This window comes from Ranitomeya variabilis, chromosome 2 (assembly GCF_051348905.1).
Source record: "Ranitomeya variabilis isolate aRanVar5 chromosome 2, aRanVar5.hap1, whole genome shotgun sequence".
In the NCBI taxonomy this organism is placed as follows: domain Eukaryota; kingdom Metazoa; phylum Chordata; class Amphibia; order Anura; family Dendrobatidae; genus Ranitomeya; species Ranitomeya variabilis.
Window position 1 is genome coordinate 590,450,610 of NC_135233.1, and position 20,341 is coordinate 590,470,950.

General features: G+C 42.0%; 1 protein-coding gene across 2 annotated transcripts in view; it reads right to left on the reverse strand.

The window, feature by feature from the left end:
* Window positions 1–346: 346 nt before the first annotated feature.
* The window catches only part of CDH11 (cadherin 11), a 154,116-nt gene continuing 134,121 nt past the window's right edge, over window positions 347–20,341 (reverse strand). For both annotated transcript variants that reach the window (XM_077288389.1, XM_077288388.1), the window contains exons 9-12: window positions 15,314–15,435; window positions 13,062–13,182; window positions 3,262–3,513; window positions 347–1,656 (exon numbers count right to left, since the gene is read on the reverse strand). In XM_077288389.1, the coding sequence (XP_077144504.1) occupies window positions 1,157–1,656; window positions 3,262–3,513; window positions 13,062–13,182; window positions 15,314–15,435 (995 nt within the window). In that variant the 3' untranslated portion in view covers window positions 347–1,156. The remainder of the gene's footprint in view (window positions 1,657–3,261; window positions 3,514–13,061; window positions 13,183–15,313; window positions 15,436–20,341) is intronic.

Genomic DNA, 20,341 nt, shown 5'->3' on the forward strand with positions numbered 1-20,341 from the left:
AGCCGAAACGCGTCGACTGGGTCATGTCATCCATGTAAATTTTTCTTTTGTATGCACTATATTTTCTTTTGAAAAGAAAAAGAAAAGGAAAATCCAGTCCTGTTGAGCCAGACTCCAATTTTTTCTATTTTCCTATCTAATGTATATAGGGGGCTTACGTTTTTTTGGTTGTTTTTTTAACAACCCACCTTGGGCCTATTAATGTTAACTTTTAAATAATGCAAACCCCTTTAAAAAAAAATAATTTATAAAAAATAAAGTAAAAAGAAACTCAAAATGAAAAACGGAAAATGAAACTCAATACTACAAAACTGTGGAAAACACCTACAAATCACAAACAGAAATAAAAAAAAGTCAATTTTATTTCAAAGTTTGCTTCTTATATTGAAGCACATATTAAAGCAACAGTACGATGTTCATAAAATATAAGTGTGATGCCGTAACATGTCAGAATACTGATATTTTGTATGTATACTAAAATAAGAATTTTAAAATTGTACAAATAGATACATTAAAAATGACATAGAAATAGGGGTGCGATTCTGGCACGTATTAGTTTTTAAGACGGGATTATAAGCAAAAAAGATTTACAAGAATCAGCAGTAACAAGTCTGATGCTCAAGAGACATTATAATTGTACATTTTACTGTACATACATTATATGAGTTGAAGCTGGCTGAATATTATATTGTTTTTTTGTATATTTTTTTTCTTTTCAAGTTTAAAAATGCACTACATATAAAGTGTCCATAGTTTAAGGCGACGTTACAGCTCAAGACTGTTATTCTTTCTTATTGTGGAAGCTTTTTGTTGACGTAGGTCAGGATGGTTACATTACATACTGTAAAATATCTCCCCTTCGAATCAAGTGTTTCCTGCCTTTATACTTTCCCATATCGACTGCACTTTACAAGTGGTTTTGTCCCAGGTGACCGATAACTTGAACACAGGTTGTAGGGTTTTCACAGTATTCACCACCACTTCGAAGATCCTTGGAAGAATTTCCGTCTGTAAACCATGAGAGGTCGAAGAAGCCTTTTTTTATATTTTTATTTTTTATTTATTCTTTCCTTTTAAAAAAAATACCTGTTAATGTTTTCTCTGGATTTTTTGAGAACATTACGTAGTTCTTAAGGCCAAGTTTAGTATTTTATCGTTAAGAGTCGTCTTCGCAAGTGTCTTTGGAACCATATAAGTCTGCTAGTTTCTTAAATCGAGGTCCCCAGTTTTGTAGATAATCGTAGTCCAGATCTGAATCCGTAGAGACTGACTCTAAAGAGCTGAGAGACCCAGCTACGGAACCTCGCCCTTCGTACCCATAAATTTGAATGGAGTCATAAGGCGGGGCTGTCGGGTCATTGTCAGCTTCATGTATCCTTGTGTTTATGAAATCGTCCACATCGACACTGTTGGGAACTTGTCTTAAACCAAGATCTCGTGGAGAGTACTGGTACTCGGGTTTTATATCTTTACGTGGTATAAACCCATTAATCCCATCAGGATTTTGTAGAGTTGCGATGTCAAAGGCTTCAGTGTCCTCCTCTCCTCCACCTTCATCATCATAAGTAATTATGTTTTCGCGAATGTCTTCTTCTTCAAAGACGATGAGGGGCTCCTTCTTTTCTCTTCTCAAAGCTACGAACAGCACCACAATAACTGTAGATAGAGAAGAAGGCATGTCATTTATATGATATATGTGTGCAATCTGAGTCAGTAACTTAGTTTTCTCAAGGACTCTAACACACAGCAGAATCATGGGATGAAGGCTATACTGGAGTGCCAACGCATGGTGGTATGTTGTATCATGGGGTTATTCTCTCCCTTTGCCCAGCATCCTAATTGCCCCTGCTGCTCTCTATGCCCTGCAATGTCGTGAGATAATTGTGATGCAAAGCGCAACTATGAAGACCAGCTGTAATGGAGGACAGAAGTAAATGCAGAGCATCGTAAATCAAATGGCTCGTCTCCAGTACTCCTGAGAAGCTTCACACCATCCCTGGACCTTCATGTGAGTGTTAGGTTTTCTTAGGGTTTAAGTCCATGAGGTGAAGTGGGGAAAGATGCATGTCATTAACATCAATGGAATATTTAGTCCATCACATGACCATGTAGATATCAGGGTCGAAGGACCCAAAGACCCTCATGGAGGACTGGGGACAATGAAGAGCTGTGGTGATGGCATTGGTGGTGTATTGGCTGGTGAATGCAATGTGTTTTCAATTTTTTTAACCTCTTCCCTCCCATCAGTAATTATGATTTTGAGTTTGGAGAAGTCTCGGGGCATAATAAACAGCAATTGGAAAAGCTCATGTGGGAATCTGTTCCCAAAAATTATGAGAGATTTGTTCATCACTACAGTTGATCACGCTAATGCTCTACATTTTTATATGAAAAGAGAGACATATCAATAGGCAGTAGATCCCCCGTAGACATTTATGCATACAATATTGCAGCTGTGTATATTTTCATGTACGTTCCTATTACCTTGTTCCCGTAAACTGACAGGTGTCTCAATATATGTAGTGTTTATAAGGAGAGACCTGTTAGTCTTGGGAAGCGGGTACTGCTTTGATTTCTGCAGCATTTCAGAATAAAATATACACAGCTGCAATAATTTGCAGGTGCCTGAATCATGCTGCTTGTAGTTCGGGCAACATAAATTTGCTGTTATGTTCCCTTTAAATTAGGTTGTGATATCCTTTTCAAATATCTATTCCATAGGATTAAAGGCTTTTTCTAGCTCTATATAAAGTTTTGCTTAGAGACATTTTTACATACAGATATGCCTAATCTTACCTTTTTCTGAATTTCCTAAAGGACTTCAATTTTTCACCAAACTCAATATATTGTAATGACAAGCTAGAAAAACTCCCAACAGATTGCACTGTATATTACAACAACCTCCAGGTAGAATATCGTAAAATCATGTTTTTTTGTTGTTTTATTTTCAACGCTCAAGTAGAGTCAAAAAGAAAAGTAAGGCAGAGTGCATCTGTACATCCTGTCCTATTAATGTCCTACTGAAAATTACCCCTGACAAACAGTGATGATTGGAAAGGGGATCTTGGAAATGGTGAAAAATAGTATAAAAGCAGAGGCAGGGAATGCAGCAGCTATTTTGTGGTAAAACTGGATAGTGAAAACAGAACAATTGGAGTACCTGGACTTCACGGAGCATCGATTCGCTATAAATTTCATAATTAAACTTGGCAGATTTCAAAAGATTCTCTCATCTCTAAATATGACCGAGCTTTTACTTACCTAATAATATGACGATGCAAGCAAGAATGGCAATCAGTGCCCCCGTGCTGAGCCCTGCATTGAGAGAGAGCGGTTCTTCATTGCAGGAGAGGATGGTTTCGTCACTACTACAGCTACATATGCGAACGGTGAGGGTATTTGTGCTGCTCATCTGAGGGACTCCACCATCCTTGATTACAATAGGTAGTAAATGCATCTTTTGTTTCTGACGACTGAAGGATGCTGGCCCTGTGTAAATGTCCGCTGTGTTATCTGAACAAAGCAAAAAAACAGGAGACAATCACATATAGAAATCTCCTAATTCCAAAATTGGCATAAAGTGAAATATATCAAAGTGCATTGGCTGTATAATCACCAATACTAAAGATTGTGTCATGTACTTGTAGCGCCCGTGTCTGTAGCACCACAAAATGTCTGCATGTGTCGTATACTTATATATGTATTGCTATGGTGGGGGCTGGTTACTCTGCTGGGAAAAACTGCATCCACACATTTTACCCAATAATTAAATGGAAGATTGTGCACTTTTGCCTGAACCAGAAAGCGTGCACGATCCCTCAGGGGGGAGGAGGTGCTTCTGAGAGGTTGCAATATGCAGAGCATTGAAGATGTAGGAAGAGGTAGGAACATGAAGGTCCGCAGGCAGAGGAGAGGAGCATGCTCTCCCTGCCAGGACAAGCTGCACAAAGCAGGGTATCAGTCCCTAGAGCACAGAGACTTCCAGAGTCCGTGCTAAACTGAAAGACTCCTCGGGTTTTCACATAACGAGCAGTAGTGTGCTTTTGCCAAGGAGCTCAGTAGCACATAGAATCCGGGACACTGCTGCAAGAGAGTGTTTGCCACAGGATTCAAGCTGCCCGCTCGCCGGAAGGGATCACTGATCAAGTAACCGTTTACCTTGGACCCCTGGGGGTCCAAGGAATTGTTTACCAGAGGTATAATTAGCAGTAGAGGAAGACTAGACTACGTCACAGCAGAGAAACTGAACTCTCACCTCTCAGGCCAGACCAAAATGCTGTATGGGAATTTTTATGGATACTTCTGGAACTTCAGTAAAAGGTATAATCTGATCATTACCCTGTCTAACGCTGATTATTCTCTGCTGCACCATTCCTGCTCAAACTTCCTTTGGAGCCAGCCCTAGTTGGGAAGGGGTTAATCATCTGACACTGTCCATCACCACCTAACTCCCAGGGACCCTTATCGGTGCCCGGCCATACCAGGTCAAACATCCCAACTGGCATCACGAACCTTTTCTTTTTATTATTAACCCCACAATTGACAAAGACTGGCACACGCCCCGGTCGGACTCGACCAGCACTCAGAATCGCCGTGACCCAGTTCCGTTATAGCAGCAGCCCGGCCGGGGTGGCAAAGGCTCAACTAGCATGCATAAGATTCATCCTGAAACACAGATGAATATATATATATATATATATATATATATATATATATATATATATATACACATGTATCTATTATCTATCATCTATCTGTTATATATCATCTGTTATCTATCTATTATGTATCTATACATCTACCTATTATCTATCTGTTATCTCTCTATACATATACCTATCTACTGTATCTATCTATTATCATCTATGTATCCTAATAGTATATAGTTGTCTGTTTATCTTTTATATACAGTTTCAAATTGTATAACGCAATATTAATAAAAACAATATATAGAAAACTTAGTGATACAGCTCCTGAGAGTCTGTCAAATCACTTCTGCTCTCTTTCTTTCAACTACAAAAGTACAATCTATCACGTACAACTTTTTCTTATTGCCATCAATATAATTTATATAAGGCAGGAGCACCGGCGGCCCGGCTTTGTTTAATCTCATACATTTTGATAGTATGTTATTTTCTCAAATATGAATTCAGCTATCTATAAAAGGTCTATTGATGTACGTCTAAATAATGGAAAGTGCTGCACAAAAGAGACTTGGTGGAAAAAGGAAAAAATCAATTTGAAAAGTAAAATATGTCTGAAGATGCGGTGTTTATTTACATGGCGATAGGTATGGCGGTAGAGAATGAAACACGGCACAATATTTCCAATTATCCCGTGTATTTTAGTATGCAAACTACGGTTTGTGATGTTAAACTTACTACCGTAAGAGGCCACTAAAAGAGGACGCGGGCTGTTATTGCCTCTTTCTTTGGTTACTGCATCATGTAATTACTTCTTGAACACGGTAAAAAGAACTCTATTAAAGGGAAATTAGGGAAATATATTCACTTTAAAGGTCAATAATGGACTCACATATCATAGATTTTATACTTGTCTGCACTGTTTATGATGCCATTTTTCAAACCGTAATTTGCCTGCAAAAAGCTTCCTAATCTCAAACTAAACCTGGCTGATACTTAAAGACAAGAATACGGAAAACCAACACATTTATTTACCCTTATTCACCTATCGATTGTCAGCATTCATGTATATGAATAAAAATGTCCTACACTATATAGTAGTTATGGCCATTATTGACATAAATCGATGTCTTCCCCCACTTATACATGACTTTAGCGCAGAGCTATTCCAAAACCTCCCATCTGAGGGTGGCACAAGAAAGAGGGCAAGATGCCGAGTTCGGGAATATAGAATTTTCTATGGTTCTAATCAGTATTTTTATGTAAAAAGCTGTCTAAACAGATAGACTAAGCATGTCCTGTTGCCCCGCCACACTGTCTGATTGGTGTTTACAGAGCAAGCTCACCAATCAGCCTTTGTGGGTGGAGACAGAAGGACTCAAGCTTACTCTCAAAATTCTGGATGGTCTTTTAATACCTTTTTACATAAAAATACTAAATTAAACCACAGAAAACTATGTATTTCTAAGATCAGAATTCATTTCTCTATTACATGATGACCTGAGATTGAAGAAAAATGGATCCACTTTAATTTTCTTGCTATTTGTATCACCAAATCACTAGAAAAGGAAAATATATCATATGCCTATTTACCATGATACATGTATATCTTTGGATAATCCAGTTTGATTAGAGAGAATTTCATAGTGAATTATATAGTAAAGTGTCAAGTCCTAAAGGGATGACTGTAGAGTCAAGTGTCTGATCAGAGGGAACCATGAATGACTAGTATGAGTTGTAAGTTGGTGTCAGCCGCAATGGACAAATCTTTTCTTAAAGGTGACATTAGTAAAAGTTGTAGTCATCTTTTAAAGGGGTTAATCAGATACATTTTTATTAAACATATCAAAATTGACAACCGCTCATATGACAATGTTCATTTTGGTTTAACAAAAGAAATAACCCTCCCCTCCCCCCTCCCGGAGACCAAATCCAGGGCATACAGTAATCTGTCCGTATTAACTGAAAGAAAACAGAGTTACTAATTCTTATATGTTGTACAGTCTAGTATTATATTCAAATAACCATTAACTATTCCCATCCAGTCATGGCTGCCACAATTTCTGAAAAAATCCCAACCTGTTTCTCTTAGTGTATATACCGTATATACTCGAGTACAAGCCGAGATTTTCAGCCCAATTTTTTGGGCTGAAAGTAACCCTCTCGGCTTATACTTGAGTCATACCCAGGGGTCGGTAGGGGAGGAGGAGCAGAGCTGTGTAATAATACTCACCTGCTCCTGGCCCGGCCCCTGGTTCCCCAGGCGCCGGCAGCTTCTTCCTGTAGTGAGCGGTCACATAGTACCGCTCATTACAGTAATGAATATGGACCCGATTCCACTCCCATAGGGGTGGAGCAGCATATTACTGTAATGAGCGGTACTATGTGACTGCTCACTACAGGAAGAAGCTGCCGGCGCCGGGGAAAAGATGTGCAGGGACCACGCTAGGAGCAGGTGAGTATAACTCAGCGTGATATTCATCTGCACCCCATTCCACCGTCGGCGCTGCTGCGTCTTCCGCGTCCTCTGCAGTGATGCTCAGGTCAGAGGGCGCGATGACACGATTAGTGCGCGCCGCCCTCTGCCTGAACATCAGTGCAGAGGACGGGAAGACACAGCGGCAGTCGGCGGTGGAACGGGGAGCAGGTGAATATAACAAGTGCCGGGGTCTTGAGAGGTGAGTATGTGATTTTTTATTTTTTTTTTATCCGCAGCAACAGCATATGGGGCAAATGTCTGTATGGTGCATCTTATGGGGCCATGTGCAGCATTATATGGGGCAAGATCTGTATGGAGCATCTTATGGGGCCATGTGAAGCATTATATGGGGCAATTATCTGTATGAAGCTGTTGTGAATTCCGTTCTCGAACTCCCTCCTGTGGTCATGAATGGTACTTCGGTGAGTTCTGTCCGTGGACTTGCTCTGGTGGCTGTGAGTGGAGCTGCTGGTTCTGAGATTCCTTCTCCAGCTGCCCTCGTTTGGGGCTAGGCTGATTCTCTATTTAACTCCACTCAGATCGTTACTCCATGCCAGCTGACAATGTTCTAGTACTGGTTCAGATCTCTCCTGGATTTTTCTGAGGACCTGTCTACTCCAGCACAAGCTAAGTTCCTGCTTGTTCATTTGTTACATATGGTTTTTCTTGCTAAGTTCTTGTCCAGCTTGCTATCATGAAACTACCTGGCTAGCTGGAAGCTCTGGGGGGGCAGAATGGCTCCACCGCATCGTGAGTCGGTGCGGGGGTATTTTTTGCACACTCTGCGTGGTTTTTGTAGCTTTTTGTGTTGACCGCAAAGATCCCTTTTCTATCCTCAATCTGTTTAGTTAGACTGGCATCTCTTTGCTAAAACCTATTTCATCCTGTGTTTGTTATTTCCTCTTATCTCACAGTCAATACTTGTGGGGGGGCTGCTTTTACCTTTGGGGAAATTTCTCTGAGGCAAGTAAGGCTTTGTTTCCTTTCTTTAGGGGTAGTTAGCTCTTAGGCTGTGAAGAGGCATCTAGGCAGAGTCAGGCACACTCAACGGCTGTTTCTAGTTGTGTTGATAGGAGTAGGGTTTGCGGTCAGCAGAGTTCCCAATTCCCTAGAGATCGTCCTGATTCCGTGTTTAACTATCAGGTCATTCCTGGTGCACCTAACCACCAGGTCCATAACATGAAGCATCCTATGGGGTCATGTGCAGCATTATATGGGGCAATTATATCTGTATGGAGCATCTAATGGGGCCATGTGCATTATTATATGGGGCAAATATCTGTATGGGGCCATGTGCAGCATTATATGGGGCAAATATCTGTATGGAGCATCTTATGGGGCTATGTGCAGCATTATATGGGGCAAATATCTGTATGGGGCCATGTGCAGCATTATATGGGGCAAATATCTGTATGGAGCATCTTATGGGGCTATGTGCAGCATTATATGTGGCAAATATCTGTATGGGGCCATGTGCAGCATTATATGGGGCAAATAGCTGTATGGAGCATCTTATGGGGCCATAATCAGCATTTGTGCAGCATTATATGGGGCAGATATCTGTATGGAGCATCTTATGGGGCTATGCGCAGCATTATATGGGGCAAATATCTGTATGGGGCCATGTGTATGGGGCCATGTGCAGTATTATATGTGGCAAATATCTGTATGGAGCATCTTATGGGGCCATAATCAGCATTTGTGCAGCATTATATGGGGCAGATATCTGTATGGAGCATCTTATGGGGCTATACGCAGCATTATATAGGGCAAATATCTGTATGGGGCCATGTGTATGGGGCCATGTGCAGCATTATATGGGGCAAATAGCTATATGGAGCATCTTATGGGGCCATGTGCAGTATCGGGGGGAAGCCCAGGCGAAACGCGCTTTGGGGCTGCATTACTCAGGCGATAGCAGTGGAGACCATGGGTAAGGATATTTTTTTGACAATGTGATATTATCCTAAAGTGATATACACCTAATTATTGGTTAAGTACTATTGTTACTGATTTGGCTATTCCATAGCTCCCTAAATATGATTAGCAGCACTTATTATTTGGATACTATTTTTATTGATATACTATTTTAGAAGCTGCACCTATTTATCATATTTAGTACTTTGACACCTTCTATCAGTGGCATTGTTATCTAATGAGACAGGGGGTTTCATTGATTGTGGGACTGTCATTCTATGTCCACCCATCCACTTTAATATATGCTGTTCCTGGGTTTTATATCTGTTGAGTCATTTATTCCACTTTGTCTATTTGTGATTTCCCTTTGGCTATTTTGTAATGTCTACCTGTATTTTTGAATAAATTATTATTGGGATTTTATTTAGGTCTTTTTGTGCTCCTTTTTTCTTTCGTATTTTATGGGGCCATGTGTAGCATTATATTGGGCAAATATCTCTATGGAGCATCTTATGGGGCCATAATCCACATGTGTGCAGCATTATAAGGGTAAATGTGTCTATGGAGAATCTTATGGGGCCATAATCAGCATTTGTGCAGCATTATATGGGGCATATTTTAATATGGAGCATCTTATGGGGCCCATCATAAACTGTATGGAGCATTATATGGGGCTCCTGATTCAATATGGATATTCAAAAACACTTAAACTACTGAAGTCTCAATTCATTTAACTTTTATTGGTATCTATTTTTATTTTTGACATTCACCGGTAGCTGCTGCATTTCCCACCCTAGGCTTATACTCGAGTCATTACGTTTTCCCAGTTTTTTGTGGCAAAATTAGGGGGTTGGCTTATACTCGAGTATATACGGTACTTTTCTCAAGCTGGATTATATGGTTTGCTTGAGTGATGAAATCTCGTCTGGATGGAGGTTCCTCTCTGATCCAATACCTTGCAATCAGTTTCCTCGCAATAAACAATAGTCGTGCAATTGCAATTTTAGTCGTGTAGTCAGCTAGTATTTCCTCCACATACCCTAGTATGCATATCAACGGGTCTCTAGGAACTTTGCACCCATATATCACTTCAATTCGGTTCAGCACAACAATCCAGTAGGAAGACAGTCTGGGGCAATGCCAGAGCATATGTAGTATACCCGCCTGAGATTGTGAGCATCTAGGGCACTCAGAATTGGATCTCAACCCAGCTTTTAATAGCATGTCACGTGTCCTATAGACCCTATTTATCACATATAATTGTGACAATCTCCCTGGTTCACTCATAGATATCTTGGGTACATACTCTAAAACAGACTCCCACCTATCATCCTCTATCACACCCAAGTCAGCCTCCCACTTCCTTCTGGCCGTAATAGGGTGATCTACAAGAAAGGTGTGTAATAGATCTCCCTATACTTCTGATATTGCCCCCTTTGTTTCACTATTCTTAAGTATAAAATCCAACGTGAGATCTGTCTGTATCACTATAGGCCCTCTTCTTCTTTGCGCCTGGAATGCATGATGAACCCGTCTATATTGAACAATATTTAGCCTTGGGAGCCAAAATTCTTCCTGCAACATTTCATATGACTTGAGATCCCCTCTGCAAATCAACTGACCTATCAGCCCAATGCCCCTTTCCTTCCACTCGCCCATTCCCTTTATATTGTTAAACTCCTGAAAATATATATTATCCCAAATAGGTGAAAACTCTGTGAATCGCACTACCCCCCTAATTCGTTTGATTGTCTGCCATAACTTGTGAATTAAATTTATGGTAAGGTTATTTAGACCCCAATTTCTTGAAAAGTCCCACTTCTAGACCCCTACTCAAAGGCCAAGTCTCAATTATGTACTCCAGACTATGAGCCTGTCCCTTCACAGACCTTTCCCCCCATCCCCGGAGATGTTGGCACTTCGCAGACAAAAAATATATCCAGGGGTTAGGAAGGGCAAGCCCTCCTTCATCTTTTGGCCTCTGCAATATTTCTTGTTTAATTCTCGGACTCTTCCTACCCCACACTAACTCACCGAATAGTGATTTTATCCTGCGGAATCTGATCAATGGGAGCCAAACAGGAAAGTTATGCAAAACGTACAATAACTGCGGCATTGCAACCATAATGGCTCTAGATTAAGCTCCTCAAATCTTGTCAGTGGGAGAGCTATGTGAATTCCCACATACTAAAATTTTTGAACCACCCTTAAGTTGGTGCATTCCTCCACCTCCCCTGTACAATCATATTCTCTGTCTACCTGCAAAACACACAATTTATCCCAATTAATAATTAGCCCCGATATTTGCCCAAAGCCTTCAATTAATGACACTGTATTTCTTAAAGGCTCCCCAGGACCCTCCAGGAAAAGCAGGATGTCGTCGGCATATAGAGCAACTTTCTCCTCCATTTTCCCATACACAAATGCCCTCACTTCCTGCGACCTTCTAATTGCAGCAGCTAATGGCTCCACCGCCAGGCCAAAGAGCAATGGGGACAACGGACATCCCTGTCTCGTACCTCTAAACAATTGAAAACTTTCTGACAGTGTATTGTTCACTCTAATCTTAGCCACCGGAGAGGAGTACAGTAATTTCACCCATGAGATAAAAACTGGCTCAAACCCACAACGACCCAGCACCGACCACAGGTAATGCCATTCTATGCTATCAAAGGCTTTATTTAAAGGGGTTATATTAGAAAAAAGTGACGGAGATATTCTAGTCAATGGGAAACGTCTAGTATGGCAACTTGGCTTCATTCATGTCACGATTCCGGCACTCACTTTCTTAAGAACGCAGTGAGTGACAGCTGAGTGGCCCTATAGATTTCAGGGGTGTGCTGGACTGTTAGTTTTATGAATGGGATAGCTTGGCCGCTCAATCTAGGGCAGGGGAAAGCGGAAAGGGGGTAATCCAGTCTTAGGCTATGTGCACACGTCAGGATTTTCTGCTGAATTTTCCTGAACAAAACCGGACTTTTTCTGCAGGAAATCCGCCTGCGTTTTTTTCACGGTTTTTCTTGCATTTTTTGAATTTTTTTCCGGAGCTTCCCAATGCATTAAATAGCGGCAAAAATGCGAAAAATCTGCAAAATTAATGAACATGCTACGTTTTTTACCGCGATGAGTTTTTTTTGCGGGAAAAAAACACATCATGTGCACAAAAATTGCAGAATGCATTCAAAATGATGGGATGCTTATGTAAGCGTTTTTTAAGCGTCTTTTCCGTGGAAAATAGCCAAAAAAACGAGAAAAATCCCGAACGTGTGCACATAGCCTTACCCTCATGCAAATTAAATATTGTCCAACAGCTAAATCAATCCGTGCCTGCTGAGTTGTCTTTAGGTGTCACCCTTTCTGGGTGATGGTCTGGCTATTTGGCCTGTTGACAATGATCAGACAATTGCCAGTCGTAGCCTTTGCTTGGTGCTGTGTGTTCCTTGTGTTCTGATCTTTATTGCCTGATCTTGGACTTTGTCATTTGACTGTTCGTTTGTCTTACCCATTTGCCTTTGACACACTCTGATCTTTCTTTCCTGACCTTAGACTTTGTCATTTGACTATTCATTTGACTTGCCTCCTTTGCTTTTGATGTCCTCTGGTCTTTGTTGCCTGCTCTCGGACTTTGCTATTTGACTATTTGTTTGCTTGCCCTTTGAAGCAAACTCCTTATATTTGACCCCAGACTTCTTCATTCCCCAGTCTCATGGCTTGACCATGGGAAATGACTAGCCAGCATCACAATTCACTTGAAAATGGCCGAGATATAATACTAGGTACAGTCCATTGGCAAAAGTGGTGCTGTTCCTCAATAAAATCTGCACTTTTTTTTTCTAATGCCTGTCAACCCCTTAAGGACCAATATAGTCTAGAGAGCAAAATTTGTTTTGATCATAATTGGGAAACAGTTTTTTGCCAATATATTTTTTTTTTTGGAGAGGGAGAGGTAAGCACTGCTCTATCCAAAAAGCAACCACAAAGCCTGATAAAGACAAACACAGAGAGAATTTTCTTGGACAAACCTTTCTGGTCTCTTATGGTAAAATTTGCATGCTGATGCATAATTTCTTTTGGAAAACTGAAAAAGAACCGGTGGCCATTCGCGGTGTCATCTTTATCTACCGCTGTTACTGTGAAAAATTTCTGTGTGGGAAGAAAATTTAAATGTTTTCAGATCTCTCAACAATACATAAAAGCTTTGCATCTCTTTACACATCGCATACCTTATTAATGGTATTATCCACCTATTCTTCTTAAAGGGATTGTACAAGAGCCGATCCAGATATATAATATTTCACATATGACTTTGACGGGTGTTTTTAAGACAACGTTTTTCTAATCTTTTACAATCCCTTCAAGCTAAACTCTGCTCTTTCTAATTACTCCGATTCTTGGAATACTCGAGCGTTTCCGTGTATACCCATGATCATTACTAACAAAGTCAGATGAGCAGACGGATCACAAAGTTCAACACAATCATCGTCTGAAACAGTTTGGAGGTCACATAGCAAGATCGATAGAATGCGCTGACCTTGTTAAAAATCAATACTATCTGACAACCTTTTAAAGCAGATATGCCACCATATTTCACAATACAAAATGCATATATCATTGAATAGATCTTTCAAACCTGTTGGGACGGGTGTACTTCCAGTGAAAATCCATAATAGGATGTCCGTAAAATCTTCAAACTAAAAGGAGCATCTAGAGCTGGACTCATAAAATGCTTAGACAGGGAAACTTTCACAAAAAATTATACAGTCATTGTTATATGGATTTTCATAATAAGTACACCAGCCCCTCTTAGGTCTAAGATCTCTATTTAATCTGTTTAATAATAATTGCAGTTTGTATTGTGGTTTATTATCTGTGAGACATCACAGGACCAATTTACTGGGTGGACAATAAATGAAAGCCCTGAAAATTGCCGCCTATCTTCTTGGCATCCTAGGTTCCTGTTTTGATTAGCCGGCCTGGCATGACATTGTGAGTGTGTCATGCTGCAATAATGAACTTGTCATGGTCAGGCTAATCGATAGAGGACCTGGGGATGCAGGTAAACATGGCTCCCAAAGCTCCCATCCAATAGCCATGGAATGCTGATGTGGCTGAATCAATTCACCCATCTCTAATTGCTGACTATGGATTCACTTGCTATTATTCAAGGACCTTCATTTATCCCTTTAGTCATTGAAGGTCCATTTAGGACCCCCCTTCATCATCCAAAGTGATCAGGGTTTACAAAATTTGTCTCTCACTTTGGAGGACTTGGCCCATTAGTCCATCATCATAAGCTAGACAGAATTTAATGGGGCAAGGTATAATTCTTTATTTTCCCTGCAGAGGCACTGCAGGATAACTGAACACTTGATGCCAAGTTCCTCTACAGATTACAGCTATTCACTAAGTTTCCTACCAGTGGACCTCCTGCAATCCCAGTGGACCTCCTATGATCCCAGTGGACCTCCTATGATCCCAGTGGACCTCCTATGATCCCAGTGGAACTCCTATTATCCCAGTGGACCTCCTATGATCCCAGTGGACCTCCTATGATCCCAGTGGACCTCCTTTGATCCCAGTGGACCTCCTATGACCCCAGTGGACCTCCTATCAATGATTTTCTGTAGAGAGAAACTTAAAATAAAATTGTCAAGCCCTTTAAAGAAGCACTTCCATCCAAGTTTGTATCCTCTTAATATATTACAGTCATAGTATACAGCACCATGTACTTACAATTGCTCATTTTTCCTTTCTACCCAGTTAATTCGTCTCTTTTCTGTGCTCTATGTAGAAACAAGAATTCTCTTTTCTCTGCATGAGTCAACTCCCCTCTCCAACTCCTGACACAGCTGCTCCCCCTCCCCTTCTGCCAGGGACTTTGCATTGATGAAGAATTGTAGTTCCAATGATTAATCATGCAGGGAAAACAGACTTCCTGTGCCTACATAGAGCTAAGAAGGATTCAGCTAACCAGTTTTCAATCACATGATGTCATAGACTTATTTAATAGAAAAGTGAATTCTTGCTTCCACATACAGCAGAGTAAATGAGAATTATCTGGGTAGAAAGGCAAATGGGCAATTGTAAGTTCACAGTGTTGTATAAAATGATAATTGCAGGATGATGAAGGAGGAGGAAGAGGAGGAGGAAGAGGAGGGGGAGGACGAAGAGGAGGAAGAGGAGGAAGAGGAGGAGGAAGAGGAGGAGGAGTGCTTCTTTAAGGTTATTTACCATTGAACCAATATTTTAAGGCTCCGGAGCCATCGGAAATTACCTTGTTTGCTTGTGCATTTTCACATACAGAAGCTTCATACGGCTTAGGAAATTCTGGAGCATTGTCATTTGTATCCAAAATTTTAATTGTCACGGGGACGCTTGTTGAATGGCCAATATTTGCTGTGGATATAAAAAAAATTAGTTTAAATGATGGAAAGTGAGTAATTAAACCATGTTTTTCCTGTAAAGACCAAAGGGGGTTACTAATAAGAGTCTCGAAGGAAGCCTCATTAAGGAATAATTGCATTAGGTACAAACAATATTGGTATTTAGACTAATAACTGTCGTTACCTTTCATGTCCTGAGTTGACGGGAATATTATTTTGCTAGAGAAGCCATACTCTTACACTTTTCAGCAAACTTTTATTGTTTATATAATATATAAAATGAGTTTACTGTATGAATACATTACATTATTTGTCTCCTCTGACCTCGATTACTCCGGAGCTGCATTCACAATTCTGCTGATCATTGTGTGAAGTGACAGATCTCCAGCCCAGATCTTATGAAATTCATCATTTATTTTCTCCAGGAAATAATTATAAAGTCTGCACTTCAGCAAGCAATGCTGAGAGATTTCAGCTCTGAAGTCTCCAGAGCTGTAAATTCAGGTTCAGACTATTCTGGAAAAATAGTTGGTTTTGTATGAAACCTTTCGACTTGAGCACTAGACAAGAGGATGAACACTTGTCATATGTGCATGTTAATGTATTTGCTTGGCCATACATTGAGGGGTGAAACTGCTATCAAACAAGACTGTGCTACTCAGCAAAAGTGAATATTAAAAGGCAAAGAGACTATTTAAAGGGGTATTCCCATCTCCTAGATCCTATCCCAATATAAAGTAGGTGTAATAATATTAGCAAATACCTCCAATTAGAAATGTAGTATAGTTCTTCTAATTAGCTATGTCGCTTACTCCATGTACAGGACACTGCAGCAGCTTAGGTATCCATGGTTATGACCACTCATATAGTGACAGTTAGTTGTTAGTGGTCATAACTATGTGGATACCTAAGCTACTGCAATGCCCTGGGCATGGGGTAAGTGACATTATTTATTAATCCCTACCTAACTATCTGCCTGTTCTACCCATTGCCAGCAAAAAGAGGTCACTGGCTACTCCTGTCCACGATTTAGCTGTCCCAAGTCAACAGAGCACCTCTTCTTCTAGACTTCTCTATCAATGGGACGAGACTGGCAAAGTCATGTTGATTGAAAGCTGGCTCCCCGCAGTTAGGCAGTGGGGAGCCGGCTGTCAATCAGCATGACATCAGCGGTCACACCCAGACAATAGAGCCGAGTGGAAGTGATCATGAAAAATAACTCAGAAAATTCTTCTTATTCCTTTCTATTGAAAAACTACTTTTTGTTCATATGTTCAGTTTGTTAATTTTCTTTCAGTTTCAGATTTTGAAAAACACCCGGTGGGAGAAAAGAAAATGCATGTTCATTCTTTGAAGTAGACCCTAATTAAATCTGCTTCAAACAAGGCACCATCCGATTAAAAGGCTGCAATAAAACAGAGTAAGATAAAATTCTAAAACGTGTAAAAAAAATTCAAAAATGCTCCAAGAAATTAAAAGTTCTTCCAAACACTCCCTAAAGATGGTGCATTTTCTGAAGTAGTTTCCATTACAAAATCTGTAATTTTTGACAGCCTCAAAACAAATGTGCAACACCCCAGAGTCCTGGTCGTTGCAGTACTGGGCTCCGCCACTAGGGGGAGCTATGGTACGTCTGATGGCACTGAAGGAGTTCATCTGACCAGGTATCACAGACACCAATACATTTCACAGTCGGGCCTCCAGGGGGAGCTAAGGGTTCTATTCATTAGGCCACTCCTCACATACTGGTAAAACTGGGGGTCAGGCAGGAAGTTAGAAAGAAAGCTGACTGGGTTGGAACCAGGCAACACCTTGTGGCAGAGGGTGTTGTGGGGGAAGATTCGGTAGGGTCCCTGTCAGGGGTGGGATCCTGACAGAGGCCTGGCAACTTGAGAGAACGCCACGGGACCGTGCCTGCTCAGCATAGCGGCGGTGCCCAAGGAAGGATTAGAAGCGAGATAGATTGTGCTGAGTGAGAAACGAGATCAAAGCAACAAGGAGAATACCAGTAGGAGTCGTGCTGTGAGACCGAGGCAACATTCTACTGAGGTGCATAACCGGCGGCCGGAACGCCGAGGAAGTATTTATAAATCTAGCTTCAAGCAATACTTCAAACCAACGGCAGGACAGTCAGTCATAGGCGGGCTGTCTCACCTAAATCACCTAAGAAGACATAGGGGGCAACTTGTGGAGAGGGGCGACTCTAGGGTCCCGGAAGAGCTCCGAGCCTACCCGTCATACGGGTGCCGTCCTAACCGTAACATCAGGGAGGAACGGAAGATTAGCAGAACATCATCTAATCGAGTTGTGAGGGAACTTAAGAAACAGACACAACAGTTGTGGGGACTTTCCGTAAGCACAGCAGGGAAGGACCACAACACATAGCGCTAGCAGGAAGGCACCGATTTCCACCTGTAAAGAGAACTCTGGAGGTGCCATTGGACCGGCCGGACTTGCGCAGCCTGGTTAACCGTATTCCGGATTGAGGACCCAGAGATCTTCAGTAAAGAGGTAAAGAGACTGCAACCTGGTGTCCTCGTTATTTACTGCGACCGGCATATCACAACTACACCATCATTCTCCACACTTTCACCGGACGTCCCCCTGACAGGCAGGGCCACGGACCGGGCCTAGCCACCGTGACAACCCCTCCCCCAGAACAGAGACTCGGAGGCCCGGTACCGGGTACCCCTCGGCCCTGCGGCAGTGGGGGCGCTCCAAATGCACATACTGTATATATAGATAAGGATATATATTTACACTGTGGATTTTTTTTTCAGACTTTTTTTAGTGGGTCAGTAACGGAAAAGGTGCTCTGCAGTAGAGCTGTGTCACTCGCACACAGTAATGGAAAAGATGCTCTGCAGTAGAGCTATGTCACTCGCACACAGTAACGGAAAAGGTGCTCTGCAGTAGAGCTATGTTACTCGCACACAGTAACGGAAAAGATGCTATTCAGTAGAGCTGTGTCACTCGCACATAGTAACGGAAAAGGTGCTCTGCAGTAGTGCTATGTTGCTCGCACACAGTAACGGAAAAGGTGCTCTGCAGTAGAGCTGTGTCACTTGCACATAGTAACGGAAAAGATGCTCTGCAGTAAAGCTATGTTACTCGCACACAGTAACGGAAAAGGTGCTCTGCAGTAGAGCTGTGTCACTCGCACACAGTAACGGAAAAGGTGCTCTGCAGTAGAGCTGTGTCAATCGCACACAGTAACGGAAAAGGTGCCCTGCAGTAGAGCTGTGTCACTCGCACACAGTAACGGAAAAGGTGCTCTGCAGTAGAGCTGTGTCACTCGCACATAGTAACGGAAAAGATGCTCTGCAGTAAAGCTATGTTACTCGCACACAGTAACGGAAAAGGTGGTCTGCAGTAGAGCTGTGTTACTCGCACACAGTAACGGAAAAGGTGCTCTGCAGTAGAGCTGTGTCACTCGCACACAGTAACGGAAAAGGTGCTCTGCAGTAGAGCTGTGTCACTCGCACACAGTAACGGAAAAGGTGCTCTGCAGTAGAGCTATGTTACTCGCACACAGTAACGGAAAAGCTGCTCTGCAGTAGAGCTGTGTCACTCGCACATAGTAACGGAAAAGGTGCTCTGCAGTAGTGCTATGTTACTCGCACACAGTAACGGAAAAGGTGCTCTACAGTAGAGCTGTGTCACTCGCACATAGTAATGGAAAAGATGCTCTGCAGTAGAGCTGTGTCACTCGCACATAGTAACGGAAAAGGTGCTCTGCAGTAGTGCTATGTTACTCGCACACAGTAACGGAAAAGGTGCTCTGCAGTAGAGCTGTGTCAATCGCACACAGTAACGGAAAAGGTGCCCTGCAGTAGAGCTGTGTCACTCGCACACAGTAACGGAAAAGGTGCTCTGCAGTAGAGCTGTGTCACTCGCACATAGTAACGGAAAAGATGCTCTGCAGTAAAGCTATGTTACTCGCACACAGTAACGGAAAAGGTGGTCTGCAGTAGAGCTGTGTTACTCGCACACAGTAACGGAAAAGGTGCTCTGCAGTAGAGCTGTGTCACTCGCACACAGTAACGGAAAAGGTGCTCTGCAGTAGAGCTGTGTCACTCGCACACAGTAACGGAAAAGGTGCTCTGCAGTAGAGCTATGTTACTCGCACACAGTAACGGAAAAGCTGCTCTGCAGTAGAGCTGTGTCACTCGCACATAGTAACGGAAAAGGTGCTCTGCAGTAGTGCTATGTTACTCGCACACAGTAACGGAAAAGGTGCTCTACAGTAGAGCTGTGTCACTCGCACATAGTAATGGAAAAGATGCTCTGCAGTAGAGCTGTGTCACTCGCACACAGTAACGGAAAAGGTGCTCTGCAGTAGATCTGTGTCACTCACACACAGTAACGGAAAAGGGCTCTGCAGTAGAGCTGTGTCACTCGCACATAGTAACGGAAAAGATGCTCTGCAGTAGAGCTGTGTCACTCACACACAGTAACGGAAATGGTGCTCTGCAGTAGAGCTGTGTCACTCGCACACAGTAACGGAAAAGGTGCTCTGCAGTAGAGCTATGTTACTCGCACACAGTAACGGAAAAGATGCTCTGCAGTAGAGCTGTGTCACTCACACATAGTAACGCAAAAGGTGCTCTGCAGTAGAGCTATGTTACTTCCACTCAGAAATGGAAAAGATGTTCTGCAGTAGAGCTGTGTCACTCGCACACAGTAACGGAAAAGGTGCTCTGCAGTAGAGCTATGTTACTTGCACACAGTAACGGAAAAGGTGCTCTGCAGTAGAGCTGTGTCACTCGCACACAGTAACGGAAAAGATGCTCTGCAGTACAGCTGTGTCACTCGCACACAGTAACCGAAAAGATGCTCTGCAGTAGAGCTGTGTCACTCACACATAGTAACGCAAAAGGTGCTCTGCAGTAGAGCTATGTTACTCGCACTCAGTAATG